We start from the raw sequence: 20,949 nt of genomic DNA on the forward strand, positions 1-20,949 counted from the left end.
ACAAATGGGAAAGCGCGTGACTCCTTGTGGCAATTTTGATAGAAAGAGCGCGCCCCCCCCCCCCCCAAACACCGCGTGCGCGTGCTCGCGCTCCGTCCGAGGCGTGACAACGGAGGCGCGTTCACGTGTCCGCCACCGGCTCCTGCACTGAGACAGAGGGGGAGAGAGAGAGAGAGAGAGAGAGCATCATCAAAACAGTAGCATCCAGCCTCCTCTGCCCGGATATCGAGAGAGGACAACAGGGAATTTAGAGGTTAAATTAAAAACAACAACAGGAGAGAGCACGGGAGGCTGCGCGCCCAGGAGCCAAGGGGAGACGCGCATCCATCCTTGCAGCCGCAGCAGTGGTCGTAGCAGCAGGAGCAGACGCGGGGATTTTCCGTGTCGGTTGCCCGGTTGCTCGGTTGCTCCACACACCCTGTGCCTTTGAGCCAGCAGAAGGGGAGGAGAGGAGGACCAGAGAGAGAGAGAGAGAGCAGGCTGTGCAGAGAGGAGGAGGACCATGGAGGGGATGCAGGCATACGGAGCCGGGAAAGCCGGAGGAGCCTTCGACCCCGTCACCTTCTTCCAGCAGCCTCAGACCATTCTCCGCGTGGTGTCATGGGTGAGTGAGACAGAAAAATGACATATAAGTTTGTTGCTTCTTTGCTATGGAAAGGCTGTAAATACCCGTATTACAGTTTACACGTGCATTATGTCAAATGTGGGTTTTAATTACCTTCTTTTTATTTGTTTATCTAAAAAGACAGGCTTCATGGCAGTGTGAAATAATTAGGATTCCTACAGGGATTGCAGGATGCAAGAGACATCATATCCTACTCTATGGTGGTTTATTCTTATGTTTAGTATCAAATATACTGATATTATTTGTCTTGGATATTCACATTGCACGTATATTCTACTCCATGTGGAGTTTATGTCAGGCTGATGTAGGCCCAGAGTGGGTCCTGATTACTGTTTCTAACATTCTCTGTCCTCTTCTCTGATAATATATTCATCCGCAGTTAATGCTTTCTACGAAGCATTGTGAGAACATGAAGTACAAGCACACTCAGATGATTTCATAACAAATAATTTCATAATTTCATAATAACTGCCCACCCTCCCTTCCCCAAGGAGGAGGAGCATTAATGAAAAAGCAACAGTAGGTACCACGTTTAGGAAGGATGGGGAAACAGATGGCCGCTAAACTCAACTAAGTCTCCAAAACTCCTGGTGTCCCTTTCATCCATAAGCGTGGATTTATAGGAATAATATGATATCACTGTAGATGATCATATTCATTTATTTTTTATAAACTCAGGGCTTAAATCTGTATGCAGGAATCCTGACACCCACATTTGTATCCTGGCTTCAAATATCTTCATTTGGGATGAAGAATACATCATAACAGACAGACAAACAGATAGACAGACACTCTAAATATATGCCACTAATGGAGAATTATGAATCATGAAGCTCTTTTTTCTATCAAGCAGAATCTCTGCCGCTCCTTTCCACCGTCTCTCTCCTCTTACATTGTACACATATATCTGGTTAAATATATTATATTGAAGAGCACTTTCTTTGTAGTACAGACTGAAGGCCACAATGATTTCTCATTTACTTGATTCTCTTGTGAAAGCGAGTTAATGGGTGTGGAAGTATTCTGTGCTGATGATGTTCACTAACATCTTTAGACGTCTCGTGTTTAGACTGGCAAACAGTGTCAAGAGATGTTTTCTATCAAGTATAGTTATAGAAATCACTTTTAGGGACCAAAAAGTGCTCACTAACTGTATCCTTGTGCCTTACACTGCCACTTCATCACCATGTTTGCATTTCTTCACAAGGAATGTGCAAATTTACTCTTTAAGTTAGCTGGTTTTGTTAAGTGCACTCACAAGTCTGTTTGCCTTTGTAGTCCTGCTGCTAAATACAGCAGCTAGCATACTGGTTTGTTCTTTATGGTGAAGTGTAACATATTAAAGGAGGGTTAGTTGTGATGACTTCTTATTCATCAAGGTTTTGCACAACAAAGTGCAAGTTCTGGTCCTTTCATGCTACACACTCGTAGGACATATATACAAATGATTAATTATTATTTGTAGGATTGTGTCTGCATGGCTTTAAATAATGCCAAGAGCCTTTTTACTGAAAGGATTAAGAGGCAGATTAAATCATGTGGATGCACAAGTTATACTATCCATTAAAGGGCCAGTTTTCCTGGCATGCCGAAGACATCAGGTCACAAGGGCTGATCTGTACTTTAAACTTACTGAATAACTAATTGGCGTGAAAGGGAACTTTTTCGGTGTGTTTATGATAGACCGAACTAATGCTTTGTAGTTTTATGTCATCCAGTGATGAAAACAGGAAAAGAGTTCATAGATTGCAGTTTGAAAGTTGTAATTTACCATCAAGCGTCGTCACACTGTGGTTCCGTTTCTGTCCCTTGTGACTGAAGCGAGCGTGACTGATGGTATTTAACTTAAAGTTCACGTAAAGCATGAACTGTGTCATTCAAATCTAAACCACGTGAACGAGGTGTGAAAATAGGCAGAGTGCGTGTTAACCTCTCAACCCTACTTGGCTTGTCTTGTGTTGCTATTCGATGAACCATGAATGGCCTCGTAGTTACGAGGTCAGATCTATGGTTGTAGGCAAGTACATACACTTATAATTACATTAATGTGATGAAGCATTTTGTTATTCATTGGCTTTTGTTTTGATATGGTGTATACTGTATATGAATCATTTGTAACATACAGAAAGACAATCACTGAGTGAAACGTGACGTGACAATATGATGGTGTACCACTTTTCAGTGGAAATATAATAATATAATTTTGAAAATAAATGATATAACTCAATTGAGGGCTTAATTGTTTGTGTTATGAAATATCAAAAAAAAAACAAAAAACAGTGAAAAAGGCATTCAGAATCTCTCCATTTCTAAGAGTCCAAGGTGATGTGTTCAAACAAAACATCCAATATTCAAACTGCACTAATGTCAAACAGAGAAAAAAAGCAAATCTTTGAATTTAGAGACTGAAACCAACAAATGTTTGGTGTCTTTTTACAGATGGCTTAAATTGTCATTGAAAGTGCTGTCGATAAAATGTTTAGTTGATCAGCTGATTGATGTCCAACTATACTATTAATGTCCTCCAACTGTACCCATCATTTCCCCCACTGCATTAGACTTTGAGAGACGCGCTAAGCTGGGTGAAAAAGACAAACCTGCACGTATGCAGGTATGAAGTGACTTTATGGGCCCTCATGAGATGCCTCGCCCCCTAGGTGTCACCAGAGCAACAACGTGTCTCCATAGTAACAGCCACAGCCTGGGCTGTGATGTTTTGTGTGAAGGTGTTAAAACTCAGTCTGCTGTGGTGGAGGGAAACTATCAACGTTTGGTGATGGGGGGGATGTCAAATGTGTTTGTGCAGGTGTGTGTGTGTGAGTGTGAGTGTGTGCGTGCATGCACTTCAGCCTCAGGGAGTCAGCCCGGTATGTTTGTGATGATGCAACGTGGATGGAGGAGAGAAGAAGAGTGAACATAATCACAGAGACAGGGAGAGCACCATGTGTGTGGCTAAAATAATACAAGCAATTGAATTAAACTAATCAGAGTGAACTTGTTTTGTGAAGTTAACATGAAATCTTTTTGTCGAGATCTGTATTTTAAAGACTTTTGAAGCTCGGATAGTTGCTTTCTTTGCTGTGCTGCTGTTCGAGGATTTGGGTTACCACCAGGGCAACTTTAAACATCTATCAAATCATAATACACCGAAATGTGGTGTTGGGCTCAGCTTAGTGCTTTACTCCACCAAAGGAGCATCTTTGTTCTCAGAAGTCGACATGCCCAAAGCAGAGTTTCTGTCGGCTGAGCGAGCGTGCGGATCAAAGTTCACCTCTAGACTCAGCACCGATGCAAAGAAAGAAAGTGATATTTTCTGTGTGTTTCTCTTTGAAACAGAAAGACTTTCAATGTGACCGACTCTATAGTCTGCGATAGCCACCTTTGCATACATTGATAGTGATAATAGCATTCCTCTGCATATTACAGTTCGTCAAAGGTTCTTGGTTTTCACACCATTTTCACAGACCTGTAATAATCTGTTACTTTCCAAGTTGGTTAACTGAGAGCCGCTGAAGAAAACTCTACTGCTGTCTTATTTTCTCTTTCATCAAAACGCTCCTGTTTTAATTTTAGCTATGATGATATTTAGCATTTCAGAGGTCAGATTCTGTAATTGGTGAGTAACTATTTGATATTAGCAACACAAACACAAACTCTGCAGTGCAGCACATTCTGTCAGCTCCATGTAAAAACAGGAACACGCTCACACACAAACACTCACAGTTTGTTAGTGCCTACATGTCAGAATTCAGACACAGTGTCAGAGATTTTAATATGCGAGTTGCATGTTTGCATTGTGTAAAAGCCTGTATGTGCTTGTGGAAGTCATGTTGTAATGTGCTAATGTAAATGTCAGTGGATCTGTGGTGAACTAAACTAGACTTTCTGTTGTTGCATTAAACACATACAAATGTAGAGTAACACCCAGCTGTCTGTCAAACAGGGTTCTTAATACATTTTGGTATTTTTTTACTGGTCAGTGTCAGTTTATCCCCAAACTCTCCATTGATATTGCAATAGGGATGCATTGTATTGTCTGTTGTGGCGAACCTGTGCTCACAGATCACTGCTGTGTTCATTTGACTTACGTACATTGGAGACTTTAAGTAAGTTTGTTGTACTTCTGTGTTTTGTTTGGCCCGCAGGTCCCACAAATCCCACAAAAGATGTTGACAGCACAGGTTTCCGAGTGCAGTGGGTTGTGGGAGCAAGGTGGTTGCTGTAGAAAATCCTGTCAGTTAGTACAGACAAGTTAAAGAACTAGATATCTCAGCTCTTGTAAATATAGCCAGTATCTAAATGACTACACCAGTGTGTTTGCACGTGTTAGCTCCCTAACAATCTAACGGACCATTGTCAGTCCTCATTACCATTCCACTTAACCATTGTAGGGCTGTAGCTAACAGTTATTCTCATTACTGATACATTTCATTCCATATTATTATCTCAATTGTTTGTTTGTCTGTAAAATGTTAGAAAATAGTGAAAATGCTGTCACTTCCTGCCGGCCCAGGTGGCACCTACCAGATGACTTGTTTGGTCCAATCAACATTGCAAAGCCTGAAGACATCCAGTCTGCAATCATGGATGACAAAGAAAAGCATTAAACCCTCACATTTGAGAACCAGGAACAAGCAAAAGTTTGGTATTTGGACTTAAATGACATAAATGATTATTCGTGATCAACTAATTGATTAATCGACTAGTTGTTGTAGCTCTACATCATTATTTTCAGCCCATTAAAATTATCAGGCACCTGTGATTAAGGTTTGATAGTGTAATCTGAAAAGTCAACATCAAGTTAGCATTCGAGTCACTGTATTGTTGTGCAGTAATGCAATTTAAATAGATTGATTCATCAGTGATGATTAGAATGATAATGTAAGATTGACAAAGGGTAATGATGAAGACAGTGATGAAATCAAGGAGTTAAGTGAGGAAATGGAAGGGCACTTTTCCTAGATGATGCGTCAAGTTATCATTGTATACAAGTCATGAGTTGTGCTATGGATCAGTATCGGGGCCTATCTGGGGATAGTTTAATGGCAAATGCAGATCCTTCCTTCACTCTGCTGTGTGTTGTCCACCTCGACCTGCTAGAGCTGCCCTGCTTTACTACAGTCGGCCTCTACAGTGCAGCATTAGCATTTTGCTCCATATGCATGTAAAAGTGAAAACTTGAGTGTGAATGTGAAGCGTTATTTGCACATACTGGGAAGAGTGACTCTGAAATGTGACACCAACGTAGGCAAAGTTGTTAAAAGGCAAAAATGGATTAACTGTTGCATGATTTGTGTGTCTGTACTCAACCAAAGATCATTTGTGAGGAAAGAAACTCCACTCTCCACCAAATACATATTCAGTTTTGGTAAGTCTAAGTATTGGATTGGTATTGGCAGATACCCAGTATTAGAGGATTTTTGTCAGGATCAGGGCCAAAAAAAAATAGTTCAGTGTGATAGATTATACATTTAAAGTTAGCTTTAAGAGGTTACAGATTTTCATTAAGTAGAGGAATCAATAGAGACGTGCCCGTGAGACACGGCTGTGATAAAAAGGGACATGTAATATGTGGTAAATGGGCTACATCATCCTTTCTGACTGATATATCTTGTGAAATTTCTCTGATGAACCATACACGATGAACACATCACACTAGTCATAAAAGCACATGCAGAGGAAGTAACCGAATGACCGGCAGTCCAGACCGCACTTCCACTCTCACTTGATTCTGTTATGCTTGGGTTTACAAGATTGAGGAAGCGTCTGTTTCCTTACGGAGATTCAACCCTTTTTTTGCTGGAATCATCTCATCTCACTAATTACCTCCTAAATTCATATGGTGGGGGATAAAAAAAAAAGAGGGGCACGTTGAGGAGAGCAGAGTGTGTGTGTGTGTGAATGAGTGAGTGGGTAGAACAGAGTGTAAATGTGTGGATATGAATGTCGCCGTGTCCTGGACTTGTGATTATGTCTGTCTGTCTCATTGTGTACCCTTGGTGCTGCAGTGGCTCTCCTTGGATTGTACTCTGACAAGGTCTCCTCTCTCTCTCTGTCTCTCTCTCTCCTATCTCGCTCTCTCATTACATGAGCAGCTGCTGCCATGGTGACAGCAGCAATCAGGTATGCCCAGTACAGGCCAACACACTGCAGCAGACAATAAGCCCCCCCCTCACACACACACACACACACACACATACACAGTATAAAATATCTTCCAGCATTGATCCTGTATTATTCAGCAGTCCAGCTAACTCACTGTTGACTTGTCATGAGCATCGCTCTTCTGTCACGTCTGTCTCCTTTCACAAGCACGTTTTCCTAATCATTCACCGCACTTGATGCCTGTCATTATGTTTTTGGTTGCTATTGACTGCAGCTCAAACACAAACCCCTTTAAATCACTCATTTTCAGCGTGTTTCTATTGAGGATCTAGTTCAAACTGATCCCAATTACAGCTTTGTCTTCTCTCAGTAGTGAGTGCATCATCACAGTTGGCTGACTCGGTTAATTCTTCCAGTGTTGTTGTCTTGAATTGGATTTTTTGCATATGCATCTAGAGCGACTTATAATGAGTCCAACAAAAGCTTCAGATACACACATCACAAAATATTATAAGGACCTGTGCAGTGCAAGATGAGTGGTCAGAGTGGAACAAAATTATTTATCAGAAACCAGTTTTTTATGTGGCTCTAATCCTTTTCTTTTACATTACTCCATGTCATTGTTTTTTGTAGTTCTGCAGCTAGACGTTAGGGTAAAGAAAAGGAGGTCAGCAGGCTGAATGCTACACACTTGATGTGTCAGAATGCACCAACCACAGTTCTTGTTGGATGGTTGAACAGCATGTGGAGCTGTCTTATTCTGATATTAATTCGTTAAGATGTGTTTTTAAGGTTAAGGTTTAGGGTAAGGGCATTAGGCATTAAGTTCTGATGGTAAGGGCTGAGGAATGCATTATGTCCTCACAACTACTGAAAAACAAGAATGTGTATGTGTGGTTGGTTCTGATACAGGATTTAATATAAGGTACTGTGTGTGATCGCTGGGGTGATGTGAGGCCAGGCTCAATTGTCTGGTCTCCACAATGGATCCAAAAGGCCATTGAGCTCGCACAGCAGCAGCTTTAAATCATTCACAAACAGCCAGACTGGACTGATATGATTTCAGTCTACCCAGTGGCTGAGATGGCTGTTATAAATGTGTGTGTGTGTGTGTGTTGTATGTAGCAATCAAATAATTTTGTTCAAATTTAGATGAAAAAGCATAAAGGTACATATGAAGGAAGTAAGGTAGAAAGACAGAGGGACATCCTGGAGGAAGCACATGCAAGTATGTACACACATGAATATACATGCAAACACACACACATGCACACACACTTCTGGCAATCGGCATCCTTGATGTGCAATTTGTAAGTGACCCTCTGATGGTCACAAGATCTGAAACCCACGTGGTGTGCTTCACAGTGCCTGCTTTCATCACCACCGAAGCCTTGTGATCTGTCCACGGATCAGAGGGGCGAGGGAACACACACACACACACTCTCACACACACCTAAAGAAGTCATGTACCGACAGATTCACAGCAAAAAAGAATGGGGGAGGGTGTGAAGGAGAGTCATACATGAAGCCATATCACATGCTCCACTTTTCATGGCTGCCAATGCAAGTGAAGAATGTTTAAGGGCAGTCAGTTCAAGTATTCACCCCAATTCAGTGACATTTTTGTATCCAATTCAGTATTTTTAGGCTGAAATTATGGCTTAGGTGCAGATATACATTTCTAGGGTAGAAAAATGGGTGATGCACCTTGCAATATGCAGTTGGCGTGCATGTGAAGGACACACTCCTGCTCCAGCCATCACAAACCTCCAAGCAGTCAGAGAAAAAGCTCAGTAATTCAATCTGCCCCTTGCCATGTGACAGCAAATATAATTGTGACCCAGAAGACGATTTGTGTTTTCAAACCCAATGAACTGGGTCATACCAAAACCAGTTCTTATTTCGAGTAAGAGCATTCGGGTGTTTGGTGTTTGTGTCACTGGAACAGGCATTGAAAAGGAGGGAGTGTGGAAAATAGAGGCCCATAGAGAAAGATAATCCCTGGTGAGTGAGTTTATTTCCCAGTGGGGTTTCTCAGGGGAGCATCATAAAACCAAACTGTGTCACATCACTAAAAACTAGTGGCCCTGCAGGTCCTGCTGTCCTTGTTACAGAAGCGGACACACTCCTTTCTGCATCCAGATTTTAGAGGAAAAAAAAGTAAGTGGACATAGATGTACATGTACACCTGAGTGGAAGGAAACACTCTGGGCTTTAGTTGTTGTTGTCACTATATGAAGCAAACTCCTGTCACAATAAATGTGTTCTGGGGCATTTTATGTGTTTGTTCATGCCCCTAAGAGGAAAAGAGGAGAGATAAAGAGCTGAGGAATGGCATATAACAAAAGCTTGAGCTTCCCCAGAGCTCCAGTGCAGAAATGTGGTCATGTGATAACACCTGATGCAGTTCCATTTGCTTAAGAAAGTGTGAGATACATTTGAAAGTTGCAAAAAAAAAAAAAAAGGTACTAAGTGATGCTTTTGCGAAGTCAGCAATGAACATTCCTGCTAAATAGTTACAGGATGTTTTCAGACTGGTACTAATTGATTTATGGAGGCTTAAGCTTGTGAAAGCTAAATCAGGTTAGCATTAGCAACCTCTCATATCTAAAATAAGCTATTCTGTATTCTCTCTGCAAAATAAAAGAAAAAGAAATGCTGTTGAAATGCTTGCTTTGATATTTGCCGCAGTTATAATCATCAGAAATAATCCTAATAGTCCTGTGGATGTAATCCTAAAGTAGTTAGTAGCATTAGTGAGCATGAGCTGTTCCTGTTTTGGGTGTTTTTCTCAGAGGTCAGAGCGGAAGCTGCATCCTGTTCTCCTGTGGTTATTTGAGTGTTGTATGTGCTGCTTTTAAGTCAGCTGAGAGTTTCATTCATCAGATCATCTATCTTGTGTGGCTATAAATCTATAAATTGATGCTGTTTCTGTTGACCGCATTTCCACAGTCAAATCAAAGAAATTGAATAAATGCATCGGAATCGGTTTGTAGGTAAATGAATCATTTCAGTTGAGCTAGTTAGAAGACTTTCTATGCCCATTGCTGAAAATGATAAGAAGCTCAATAGTATTACACATAATGAATAACTTTAAAAGTGCTGACATTTGTGTATTGAAAGACAGTCAAGGGAGGAATGGAGAAATTCAATAACTGTGAAACTCTTGAGACTGTATACTACAGGTTCAGTGAATTCATTATTCTCCTCATCTGATTGTTGACGTCTAAAAAAAGTTTATGGAAATTGGCTGGGAAATCCATCAGCAAATGGCAAAGCACTCTAAATCAAACTATTCTATTGAAAAAAAAAAAAAATATGTATATATAATCTCCGTGAATTACACAATTCTACAACCGTGGTTTGTAAAATGTGTTAAAAAAATAGTTTTTTGTTTTGTTTTATTATATTTGTACCCTATGCTTTACAAGCAGAGCCACAAATCTATCTAAAATATTTTCTAAAGAGGCAAGGGAACAAGAAATCAAGTGAAAGACCACTTTTCTTCTCAGTAAAGTATCTTTAGCATAGGTTTGTTTCATGACTAGTCACCCTACCAACGTCATGTGACCGACTGTGTGCGCGCATTTTTGTGCGTGTGTGCATGTGACTTTGTGTTTTCTGACCTGAATCTTAAAGAAAAGCATGTGAAGCAGAGTGTACGAACTGTGCGGACGTGTACGGTTGAGTGTGTGTCAGAGTGCGCTCATTTTTCTCAGAATGCTCGTGGGCAGAGGCAGGGCCAGTAATGAGGGGAGAAGGGAGAAGACGAGAGGGAGGGAACGAGCGATGATGCAGCCGGTCTATAAATAGCACCGCCTCCATACCCCTTCTGCCCCCAACGCTTCCCTCCATTCGTCCCCTCCACAATCCCTCCATTTCCTTCCTCCATCTCTTCATCATCTTTTCCCTTGATGAAAAAGGCTGCAAGTGCATGGAGGAGGGGGGTTAAGGTGTTACTATCCTCCTCCTCCTCCTTCGCTCTATAGAGAGTGGAGTGCATGAGGCTAAAGGCAGACCAGAGAGCAGAAAGGGGATACAGGGGAGGGCGAGGGGAAGAGAAAGGTTGTGCCTGCTTGCTGACAAACTGTTCCACTTTGACATCAAGATGCAGACTCCAAATGCCAGCTCAGGTTTCCTCTTCATGTGGTTCAAAGAGCCGCATATCTTCACTCAGTTTGTCTTTAGAGTGGAAATTGGTTGCTTTTTTTAGAGCCTATTTGCACAAAATGATAGTGTATTACTACATACGTATACCATTATACTGTGAGTCACATGCATTATTGATTTTTTAAATCTAACGAGCCTCAGTTTCAAGCCAAATCAAATAAATGACAAAACCTACAATGGTGGTGGTTCTTAGCGTTGTGATGATGGTGTCAGGTGCAAAGTCAGATGGCCACCAAAGGTATTGTAATTCACCCTGAGGGGAAAATAAAGGTCAGTACAAAATGTCACGGCAGTCTAATAGTTGTTGAGATGTTTCAGATAAGTGGCGTCTTATCAGCTTGTTCTGGAGCTTTCAACTGCATGTCCCTGTCTTCCTCAGCAGATGGAGTTTGCCCTACATAGCCACTTACTCCATCCACTGAAGAAGACCACCAGATATGGTGGAAAACTTCAGAAAAAATAGTAATTGGACCTTGAATTATTTATTTATTTCTTTACTGATGCATTCATTTACACGCTTTTAGGGATTTTAAGGCTTTTAACGATTTCTCTGTTCTGATGTTGTTCTTTGGTGGAGCTACAAACACAGTAACACACATACTGGTGTCAACTGGGCCAGCACTGGGAAAAAGGAGAAGCATGGAAGGGAATTCCCTTAAAGGGTGACGGTGAAATGAACTGTACCTCAAAAAATCTCAGTCTGTGTGAAGTACATTTAACAGACTTATATTCTGCTCGAGCTCGCGCTTCAGATGTTGAGTACTTGGTGTCAGCAGTGAAATGTGGTTTCCCAAGTGTGGACCAGGCAGTGAAAAGAAGGACCTGAAAGCAGATAAAGACAGAAAGAGCGGAAGAGAAAAACTGTGCTGTAATCCCCATCATGACTGACATCCGCATTTCCTCCCGCCCTGGTTGTTGGCCTTCACGGTCAGGGCTGTCAGTGGAAGCACAGTCTATTGTGTGTTCTCCCTTTGAATCGCTGTCATTTATCACATTAACACAGACACAACAGCTGGGTAAACCAGCAAGCAGCTCACCAACCCAAGCCTCACTTCGTCTCTCTTTTACTCTCTCAATCACACACACACACACACATTCAGAATCCATCAGTCACCACAGCGAAATCCACACACAGACTGCAGACAAACATAAACACACTCAGCGTCGGTCTTATCCAGACAGAACTAGCTCTCTGGAGGTTTGGTCTGAGGGTTTGTCAGTTGGATGGAGTTGTCTGATCTGCTGTTATCAACTGAAGTACGAAGTCGACTGCTACACTGCACTGCAGGCTGGAATACTAACACTGTGGGCGCATGTACGTGTGTGGTCTCACTTATGGCTGCAGAGAGGGTGTTTCTATGATGCTGCACTGATTAGAGGAGAGGAGAGGAGAGGAGAGGAGAGGAGAGGAGAGGAGAGGAGAGGAGAGGAGAGGAGAGATGGACTAGATGGTATCTTAGTAACCTGCTCCTGTTATTGACTCCATTTTGTAGCCCTTTGTGTCTCCACTCCTCAGGGCAGACCAGAGAGGAGAAGAAAATGAGGAGGAGGAGGAGGAGGAGGAGGAGGAGGAGGAGAGGAATGCACAGGAGCATAAATTAGCGAGGGAACAGATGCTATCATAGTAACCTCCTCCTTCTGCACGATTGACTCCATTTCATCGCTGCCGTCGTCTCTCCAGCACCTTAGACAGACCGGCCCTGTCAGGCTAACTCGGCATCGCATTTCAATGTGCCGTCACACATTGCTTGAATTAAACACTGGGTTTAAAAAGGATTTCGTGTGGCCAAGAGTCACCAGGGCCATGTAATCCACCAGTTCAATTAAATACATAAGCAATTACTGCCAAACCCACCTTCACAAGATTTCAGTCAAAACAATACGCAGACTTAAACATGTCTTTGAAATCGTTACTAGAAAATAATTACTTTTCATGCATTAGTAACACAGACTGTGTTCACATAGGCAGACACACCAGGAACACACCAGGTTTATGTGTAGTCCCTGTGTAGGCACGGGATATTTAAGTGATTGAACCCTCCGTAAGATTTCTCCAACGGCATGGATTTTTGTTGGTGTTTCTGTGGTGGGCAACGTGTGACAATGTGAAAAGGAACCCACAGAGTGTATGCTTATTCCTTATATGAGGCGTTTAGAGATATAATGATGCTGGCATGCGAAGCACCCGTAGGACTGTGCAGAACAAATGGTGCTAAAACACGGTGGAGCTCACCTCACAATAACATTTGGAATTAGAAAATGTGTCTGAACAAATGCAGTTATTGGTTCCTCTTATTAAAGATTATTAAATCCTGTTTTCACATGGCTTTACCAGACTGTGACTTTTACCAGACTGTTTAATGCACTGATTTTCCAAATTGCACATAGCTTACATGTCCTCATTCACACAACATTTCATCTTATCTAAGCATTGTATATGGATAATTCACATAATTGTGTTTTCTGTAGCTGTCATACTAGATTACAGTGTGGAAGAGATTTTTTTTTCTGCAGTCCCGCTCCATATTTGAAGAGAAAACCCAGAGGCGCATTGAGCGAAACTCTTTGAAAATGACATGGGGAATTATTCATAAAACTCCCCCTGCGGGGTTGTCGTGACATCATGGTCTGAGTGTCACGCTGAAGTGTTTTCTTATTCTTAAATTACCCGGTCAGTCTAAATATGCCATCTGACTACAGCAGGAGGTAATCTTTTGGGCTGTAAATGGCTTTTATGAACTATCTCAAAACATGCAAGTGAAGAAACGTATGAGATGATGGTGGATGAATATAATACTGAGCAGGGAGTTCAGATTAGTGAATGAAAATACACATTCTATGCACAAACACACAGGGACAAACAATTGGATCAGAGCAAGGAGACTCCAAACCGTCTTTTTAAAGACTGAAGAGAGCAACATTTACACCATCAACTTGGTCAGAAGAGCCCAATAAAACTGTATAAATTAGATGAATTCCCAGATGGTCTATGGTAATGTGTTTGAACTGAATGCACTACGTTTACTATTGTTTTAAGCAATAATCATTATCTATTTAATCAATTTATCATTTTTTCCTAATGGGTTTTATCATGAGTTGAAATGAGAGTTGAGGTGTTTAGTCTCATGACAGCTAACAATTAGTGCAGCAAAGTTACCGGTTATTTTTGTAATTTATTGGCTAGTTGTTTCTTTTGTCTCTGTGTCTTTTCAAGCAAAAATGTCAAATATTTGCTGGTTCCAGTCTCTCAAATGTGAGAATTTGATGCCTTTAGTAATGAAAATAATAATAAGATAAATAATAAGACAAAACGTCTCTGGATCTGAGGCAGCAGTGGAATTGTTCTCTTCTCTCACAGTCCCATCCGTCTTCTTTCCTCCTCCGCAGCTCTTCTCCATCGTGATCTTTGGTTGCATCGCCAACGAGGGCTACATCAACCGGCCCAACGAAGTGGAGGAGTACTGTATCTTCAACCGCAACCAGAACGCTTGTAATTATGGCGTCTTCATGGGCTCCATGGCCTTCCTGTGCTGCATGGCCTTCCTGGCTCTGGACGTCTACTTCCCCCAAATCAGCAGCGTCAAAGACCGTAAGAAGGCCGTGCTGGCTGATATCGGACTGTCAGGTAAACCCATTATTGATGCGTAGTTCATCTACCGTTCATCTTGTTTTCCTATGTATTGTTAACACTTACTCAAACTTACATTTACATACTAATCACTGACTGGCCTATTAAGGACTGTAATAGTTTTTTTAATACCACATACAGAAGAGTGAAGCCTCTAAAGAGACAGACCAACGCATGAGCAGCAGTGTAAAGACGTTGTCTGCTGGCGAATTGACGCAAATGACAAATGATATCAACTTGAACAGCCCCTTTAAAACTGATTCAGAATCAGAGAGTACATGTTCCATCAAAGCAGTTTCCCAGCTTGCTGTAGCACCCAAAGACATCACATACTAACATACTCCAAACACCAGCCTAATCTGATCAGTCATTCAGTGGCCCAAGGACTTTTACATTTGATGGAAATGTGTTTGTAAGGTTTTGAGATACACACGGACCTCCTGGGACCTGCAGTACTATTAGATTATCCAACTAATATGGAGAGCCTTACAGCAAAGTCAGCAGATACTGTGCAGAAGAGACTAAAAGAGCTGGCTGTTTATTTTCAGTGTGAGCGGCACTGTGAGCGGCCCTTCTCAAATATCACAGACATTTGATGGAGATTATGTGTGAGAAAAATTGTTTGTTGTGAATGAGCTTGATTAATTTATTTTGTAATGAAAGCTGGGAGAGTTGGGAAATCAGATACATTTCTGATCTAATTTTTTTAGAAGAATTACTGTTAATCTGTTTAAAATAATTTGTCAGAGGCAGTTTATGCTCACCAGTTTTAAATCCACTCCAAAGAGACAGTCCAGTTTTGGCCAGGTTTAACCAGTTCTGTGCTGTCAGACTGCAAAAGAGGGGCAGAGGGTCAAGATGCTTCTCTTATTAAGTAAGTTATATAAGGTTGTAAGGACAAGAGAACATTTTTATCCCCTTTTTCCTTGACAGATTATCCCAGCTAATCAAAAGCTTGAAAATATCCCACCCGTGGAGAAATATGAGCCCTTTTTTCAGTCTGTAAAAATGACATTTTAGAGATTGGTAGTTATCATCTTAACAAAAGGAGAGGGATTGGAAGCAGAGGAGTTCCTCTGGCGCTAAGACGCCTCTGAGACGCTGTGCTTTGGTGTCTCGGACACTTGCTTCCTCTCTGTCTCTGCTGCACTGCTACTGCAGTGAATTCAGACATAATGACAAGATAGTCAAGCGTTGAGTCGCTTAATGAGGCCGTTCCTGTCACAGACAAGATTCTCCTTCCCAATTTTCATCACTCACACACTTTCTGTCTCTGTCTTTTTCTCACACTGTCTCCCTGCTGTAATATGAAATGCTTTGAGCCGTGCTGAAACAAGAGAGCAGCTGGTAACAAGAGTCCAGACCAGACCTGGATGTTTCTGATTAGGTTTTGTCTTTTGTCTGTCACAAGTGTGGATGTTATTGTGTGGACTTGATGTGGACTATTATCATTCCAATGATATAGTTGTAAAAAAAGTGCTTTGTAAGGTTTCCCTGCTCATCGTCACGCACACAAATACACACGCACACACATTTTTACAGATTAAACAAGCAACATATAACGTGTTAATCAGTGAGACTGAAAGGTGTTTGCTTTATCTCCAGGAAAGTTGTATGAAAATGTTATATCTCCTGTGGTAGGTTATGTTTTGAACCCTGTCTATGTACCTGTCTCTCTTCCCAGCGTTCTGGTCCTTCATGTGGTTTGTGGGTTTTTGCTTCTTGGCGAACCAGTGGCAGGTGACCAAGCATGATGACAACCCGCTGAGGGAGGGAGGGGATGCTGCCCGGGCAGCCATCACCTTCTCCTTCTTCTCCATCTTCACCTGGGTAAGGGCCTCCACATCTCATTGGTTCCCAGTATAGCACAGCATGACGTAAGATCTGCCATTAGGCGGCTATGGCTGAGATTATGGATCAGCTTTCAGCTCCTCCTGTTCTTGCCAATGAACCATTTAAAATGTGTCTGCTTTCACCTCCATCATCTTTTCGGTTACTGAACATGAACATGTTAATTTGTCTGTATGTACGTGTGAACTCATAAGTTTGTGCATGTTGTCCCAACAGGGAGCTCAGACTCTCTTCTCTATGGAGAAGTTAAAGAATGTGTCGTTTGAAGAGGAATACACCAAGCTGTTCCCCCCTCAGCCCAGTCAGCCTTTAGTCTGACTCTACTCTGTCTTCTCCCCCAGCTGCTTTAACCCTCCACACTTGTTTAATGGTGCCCGGTAACATCAAATAGTGCTATAAGTGAGTGTATTTGTAGCCCAGCAGTAAGAAATACTACACATACATTGTTGCCAGTAAGATGTTGCTTAATGTTTTTGCCTTCTGTAGTTAAATAGCTTCTTTCCTGACCAAAGCTCATTATAATAATAATGTATGTGCAGGTGGGTTGATTCAATTAATCAAATATGCATGACTCAACAATTACAAAGCCAAATGCTGAGATTTCTGGCCTTACTTAACACCTCCTTAAATTCCTGTAATCCATTTTGGAATGAAAGCTCCCTGCCCACTGGAATTTTAAAATGCCAGTAACCTAAACTAATATTGCATATTCATGTTTATGTAAAATTGTGATAGAAAAGGCAAATTAAATTAGAAGAAAATAAGAATTATTTTTTAAGATGTTACGCCACAGCCACTTGTGAGTTCACCATCTGCTATGTGGTTTCCTGTTTGGTTTGTGGCCAGTTTTCACTTTACTCTACATGCTCAGAGCAGGCAGGTCAGCAGTTTGTTGCTGAGGTAGCTGGGTGTGTGACAGGTACTTACTCTGCCCAACTGTAGCTTCACCACCAAACCTGGCACCCTTAAACAAGTACAATCTTAATGCACAGAAGAGGCCACCAGAGTGACTGATGCCTTGTCTTTTTGCTGTAGAGTTCACAACTATGACAGTGGTGACGGTTTTTGTATGGAACGTTTTTTTCATATAATGTGTTTATTTGAAACATGATTTCAGTTTTTATAGATTTGTCAGAGTGCATTGGTGGAAATGTTAAAACTTCCTTATTTCTTTTGTTTTCTTATGGAGCTACGTTCAAAGGATACGTCCATTCCTGCTAGATTTCTGACCGCTCCTTCAACGTGTGTGTTCCACTCCTGTCTGCAAACATTCTGACTATTCCCTCCCGCTCAATCGAGTTTCATTGATTTTGTGTCTTCTCCCCTCCGACAGGGAAAATCATTACTCTACAGTGTAGTATGAGTAAGGAGATGCATACCTGTCGGTGGTAATGTAGCAACATAATGTTCTCCCCCTCTGCATTTAAACAAAACACATTGATTTATAGTTTTGTTGATCATTCGGCTAAACGATCATCCTGTTTGTTCATTATGAACCTCTGCACGTGTATCCATAGCAACAAGAGTGAGCATCAGGTTCAGTCTCATGTAAAGTCATGTGAGAGGACTTGCTTAATATCCGATCTGGTCACATGCTTATTTCAAGACACAGTCGATCATTAACTCCCACATCAAATTTCTGCAGTTTTTATTCCTCGCAGTCCTCTCGTAGGACTCTTTGGCTCCCACTAAATGCAGCCCTCTACTCCAAACCTTAAAGAAATAGTTTGGAAAATACATTTATTCAGTTTCAGGCCAAAAGTGATAAAAGGATTGAAACGACTCTTGAGTACGTTTTTCAACATGAAGCTTGAGCCACCAAACTATTAGCTTAGCTTAGCATAAAGACTGGAAAACAGGGGTCACAATCAAGCCAAGGTAACATCATGTTAACTAATGAGGTTAATTAGGACTTACCTTCAGACAGAGACAGGCTAGCTAGTGTGTTGTAAGTCTTTATGCTAAGTTACACTAACTGGCTGCTGCATCCAGCCTCATATTCAACAGACGCATCAATCTTCTCATCAAACTCTGGGCCAGAAAACGAAGAAGTGTCTTTCCGAAGTATCAGACTATTCCTTAATTTCTCCAGCTTTGTGTATCAAAGTGTTTCCCTGTAGCCGTCCATGCAGGTCCAGACTTTCCCTTTGACTATTTTATGAATTTAATAAGTAAATGAGTTGGGGTTTTTTTATAGCTTTTTGAAATGGACTTTTTAGGTTTTTAGATGATTTTAATTGAAGTATCAAACTGTTTTATTGCATATTCATATAAATTTCAATGGCCTGTAACTGTGTATTTTATTGGGTCATAAAAAACTTATATTACATGAAGTCTATACAAAAATGTTCCACTTCCATTTTGACAGAATCATCGGAGATATTCAGGGTTCAGTGTTTAAACTGTGTTATCACTTTAGAAAACATAGACAACGGTAACGTCAATTTTCCTAATGAATGTGTTGACTTGTTTTGGTATTATGCAATCAACCAACCCAATAAAATATCTGATGGGCCCAAGAGAGAGTGGTGTGTCACACTGAAAGAGTCAAAAGTGTTCAGCCAGATTCGATCTGTCTGCACCATCTGATCGAGCTGAGATGAACCAGTAAATAAAACCCTGATGAAACTTCACTGCTCTGAGAGTCTAAATTAGCTCAGCTCTCTCTGTGGCTTTCTGCTTCCCTCTGTGAGTGTCTGTGTTTGCTCTGTGGACTCAAGGTATCTTTGGCTTTTGTCCACTGTTATGTTGAAACATCACTAATTATTGACAAAAATTAGATTCGTGGTGTTTTCAAGTGCCTCAGCTGTTTAATAATGCACACAGACACAGTTTAATTGCTTAGTGCCTATTCCACTGTGGGCTGGAGTGGCGCTGAGGCGGTGTTTCTCATTATGGAGCTGAACAATGGATTAATAGCCTTTTTGCACTGCTGCCTGGAGAACTAACTTGCTGACTGACTAAATGACTCACTCAAACTATCTAATAAGCTTCACAAGCTTTCCAAGCCAACTAATCAATGTTTCCTTCTCTCTCTCTCTCTCTCTCTCTTCTCTCTCTTCTCCCAAACCCTCCGCTCTAACACTGCTGCATCTCCGCTTCTACACCAATCCGTTTCTCCACGCCTTTCATCCATCTCTTCATCCTCTTTGCCTTCCTGTCGTCTTCCATCTCCGATCCCTCCGTCCCCAAGGCGGGCCAGTCCTTCCTGGCCTTCCAGAGGTACAAGCTGGGGGCTGACTCGGCACTGTTCTCCCAGGACTACACGGACCCCAGCCAGGACGCAGCCGGAGCCCCCTACACCTCTTTCGGTGGGGATGACTTGGAGAGCCCTGGAGGAGGAGGGGGCCAGGCCAACAGCGACGGGGCCTTTGACGGAACTGGAGGCTACCAACGGCAGGACTACTGAGATGCTGGGGGGATGTATACAAGGGGGGAAGGATCTGGGTGAAGTTGCCCATAGTTCACAATTTAGAGCGAGGTTTTGTAGTTTCTATCTCACTAGGTTATTTTGACCCAATTTGGGTCAATGTAGGCCAGGATCAATGGGCTGATTGACCTGGTGTTAGACCAAACAACATTAGGTTTTACCTTAAAACAGTCACAAATCTATCATTAAGAGTACAGAACAAGGTGCATATGACATTTAAAACAGCAAAAGATATGCATATTATTACCAACCATCAGAGAGAAATAGTGACATGTAGTTTTATTGACCCAAATTGGGTCAGTTTTGACCTGGCATTTTAATTATTGGGCAGATTTCCATCTGTTTATGTAGGACAAAAAGCTAAATTTATCTCTAGGTCAAAAATTGTTTGCAACTTTCCAGATTTTGGGGCGCACAGGTAACAACCAGGAGTGGGACATGATGTCAGTTAGGTGCACTACAAAGCTGCACTGCAGCAAGGGGTTCAGGACGTCCATGGGAAGGGGTTTGTGGGGCTCAGGGAGACAGTGGGTGCTGTTGAAGATGTCAGAAATGTGTTTCTTGGGGGGGAAAAAAATGAGGGTGGGAAGAATTAAGAAACGGTCACCCTGTTGTAGAACAGTGCTTGTGACCGCATTGCCTTCATCTTCTGACGTCTGCTGTCAGTCAGCAAAATGACTGCAATCAGTGTTAATTCAAACACACACACACACACACACAAACAAACACACATGCAAACACACATTCACTACGTATCGACTTTGACCAGACAACACAAGTCTCTGCAGACAGACATTCATAGGGGTGTTTAAGAGGATCTAAGCTTAGACACAGAAGCAACAGTGGCATATCTGGCAACTAATCCCCTCAGCTGTAACACGGGAATGTGTTTGCGTGTATGTGGTGAATAGTCTCCTTTAGGTGTTAATGATGTGTGGATGAGGGACAGTATGTGTTTTCCCTGAAGAACCTGCTTTTTCTTTCCTCTATTGTTGCCTTAGTGCTGACTGCCAAGCAAAATCCAACGAACACAGGGCAACACATACCTGACATGCACAGTATCACAGTTCTCTTTCACCATCTCTAGAGCAAAAACACCGCTAATTGAATTCTGTCCTGTTTTTCTTCATTAAGCACGAA

General features: G+C 41.7%; 1 protein-coding gene across 2 annotated transcripts; it reads left to right on the top strand.

The window, feature by feature from the left end:
* Positions 1-179: 179 nt before the first annotated feature.
* Positions 180-19,792, top strand: LOC139225789 (synaptogyrin-1-like). Of its 2 annotated transcripts, none has more exons than XM_070856642.1 (4): positions 180-604; positions 14,288-14,525; positions 16,213-16,358; positions 19,573-19,792. In XM_070856642.1, exons 1-4 carry the CDS (start codon positions 503-505, stop codon positions 19,786-19,788), a joined length of 702 nt encoding a protein of 233 aa, XP_070712743.1. In that variant the 5' UTR covers positions 180-502; the 3' UTR covers positions 19,789-19,792. The 2 variants fall into 2 exon arrangements, with proteins under 2 accessions (XP_070712743.1, XP_070683551.1); XM_070827450.1 differs by lacking the exon at positions 19,573-19,792 and adding an exon at positions 16,596-16,835.
* The last annotated feature ends 1,157 nt before the right edge of the window (positions 19,793-20,949 follow it).

The sequence above is a fragment of the Pempheris klunzingeri genome, chromosome 3 (assembly GCF_042242105.1).
Source record: "Pempheris klunzingeri isolate RE-2024b chromosome 3, fPemKlu1.hap1, whole genome shotgun sequence".
In the NCBI taxonomy this organism is placed as follows: Eukaryota; Metazoa; Chordata; class Actinopteri; order Acropomatiformes; family Pempheridae; genus Pempheris; species Pempheris klunzingeri.

Excerpts from the sequence above, each read along its gene's own strand:
- LOC139225789 (XM_070856642.1), top strand. The coding sequence starts at position 503 with ATGGAGGGGATGCAGGCATACGGAGCCGGGAAAGCCGGAGGAGCCTTC. Across the intron at positions 605-14,287 it reads TTCTCCGCGTGGTGTCATGG|CTCTTCTCCATCGTGATCTT; the intron begins GTGAGTGAGACA and ends CCTCCTCCGCAG. Across the intron at positions 14,526-16,212 it reads GGCTGATATCGGACTGTCAG|CGTTCTGGTCCTTCATGTGG; the intron begins GTAAACCCATTA and ends CTCTCTTCCCAG.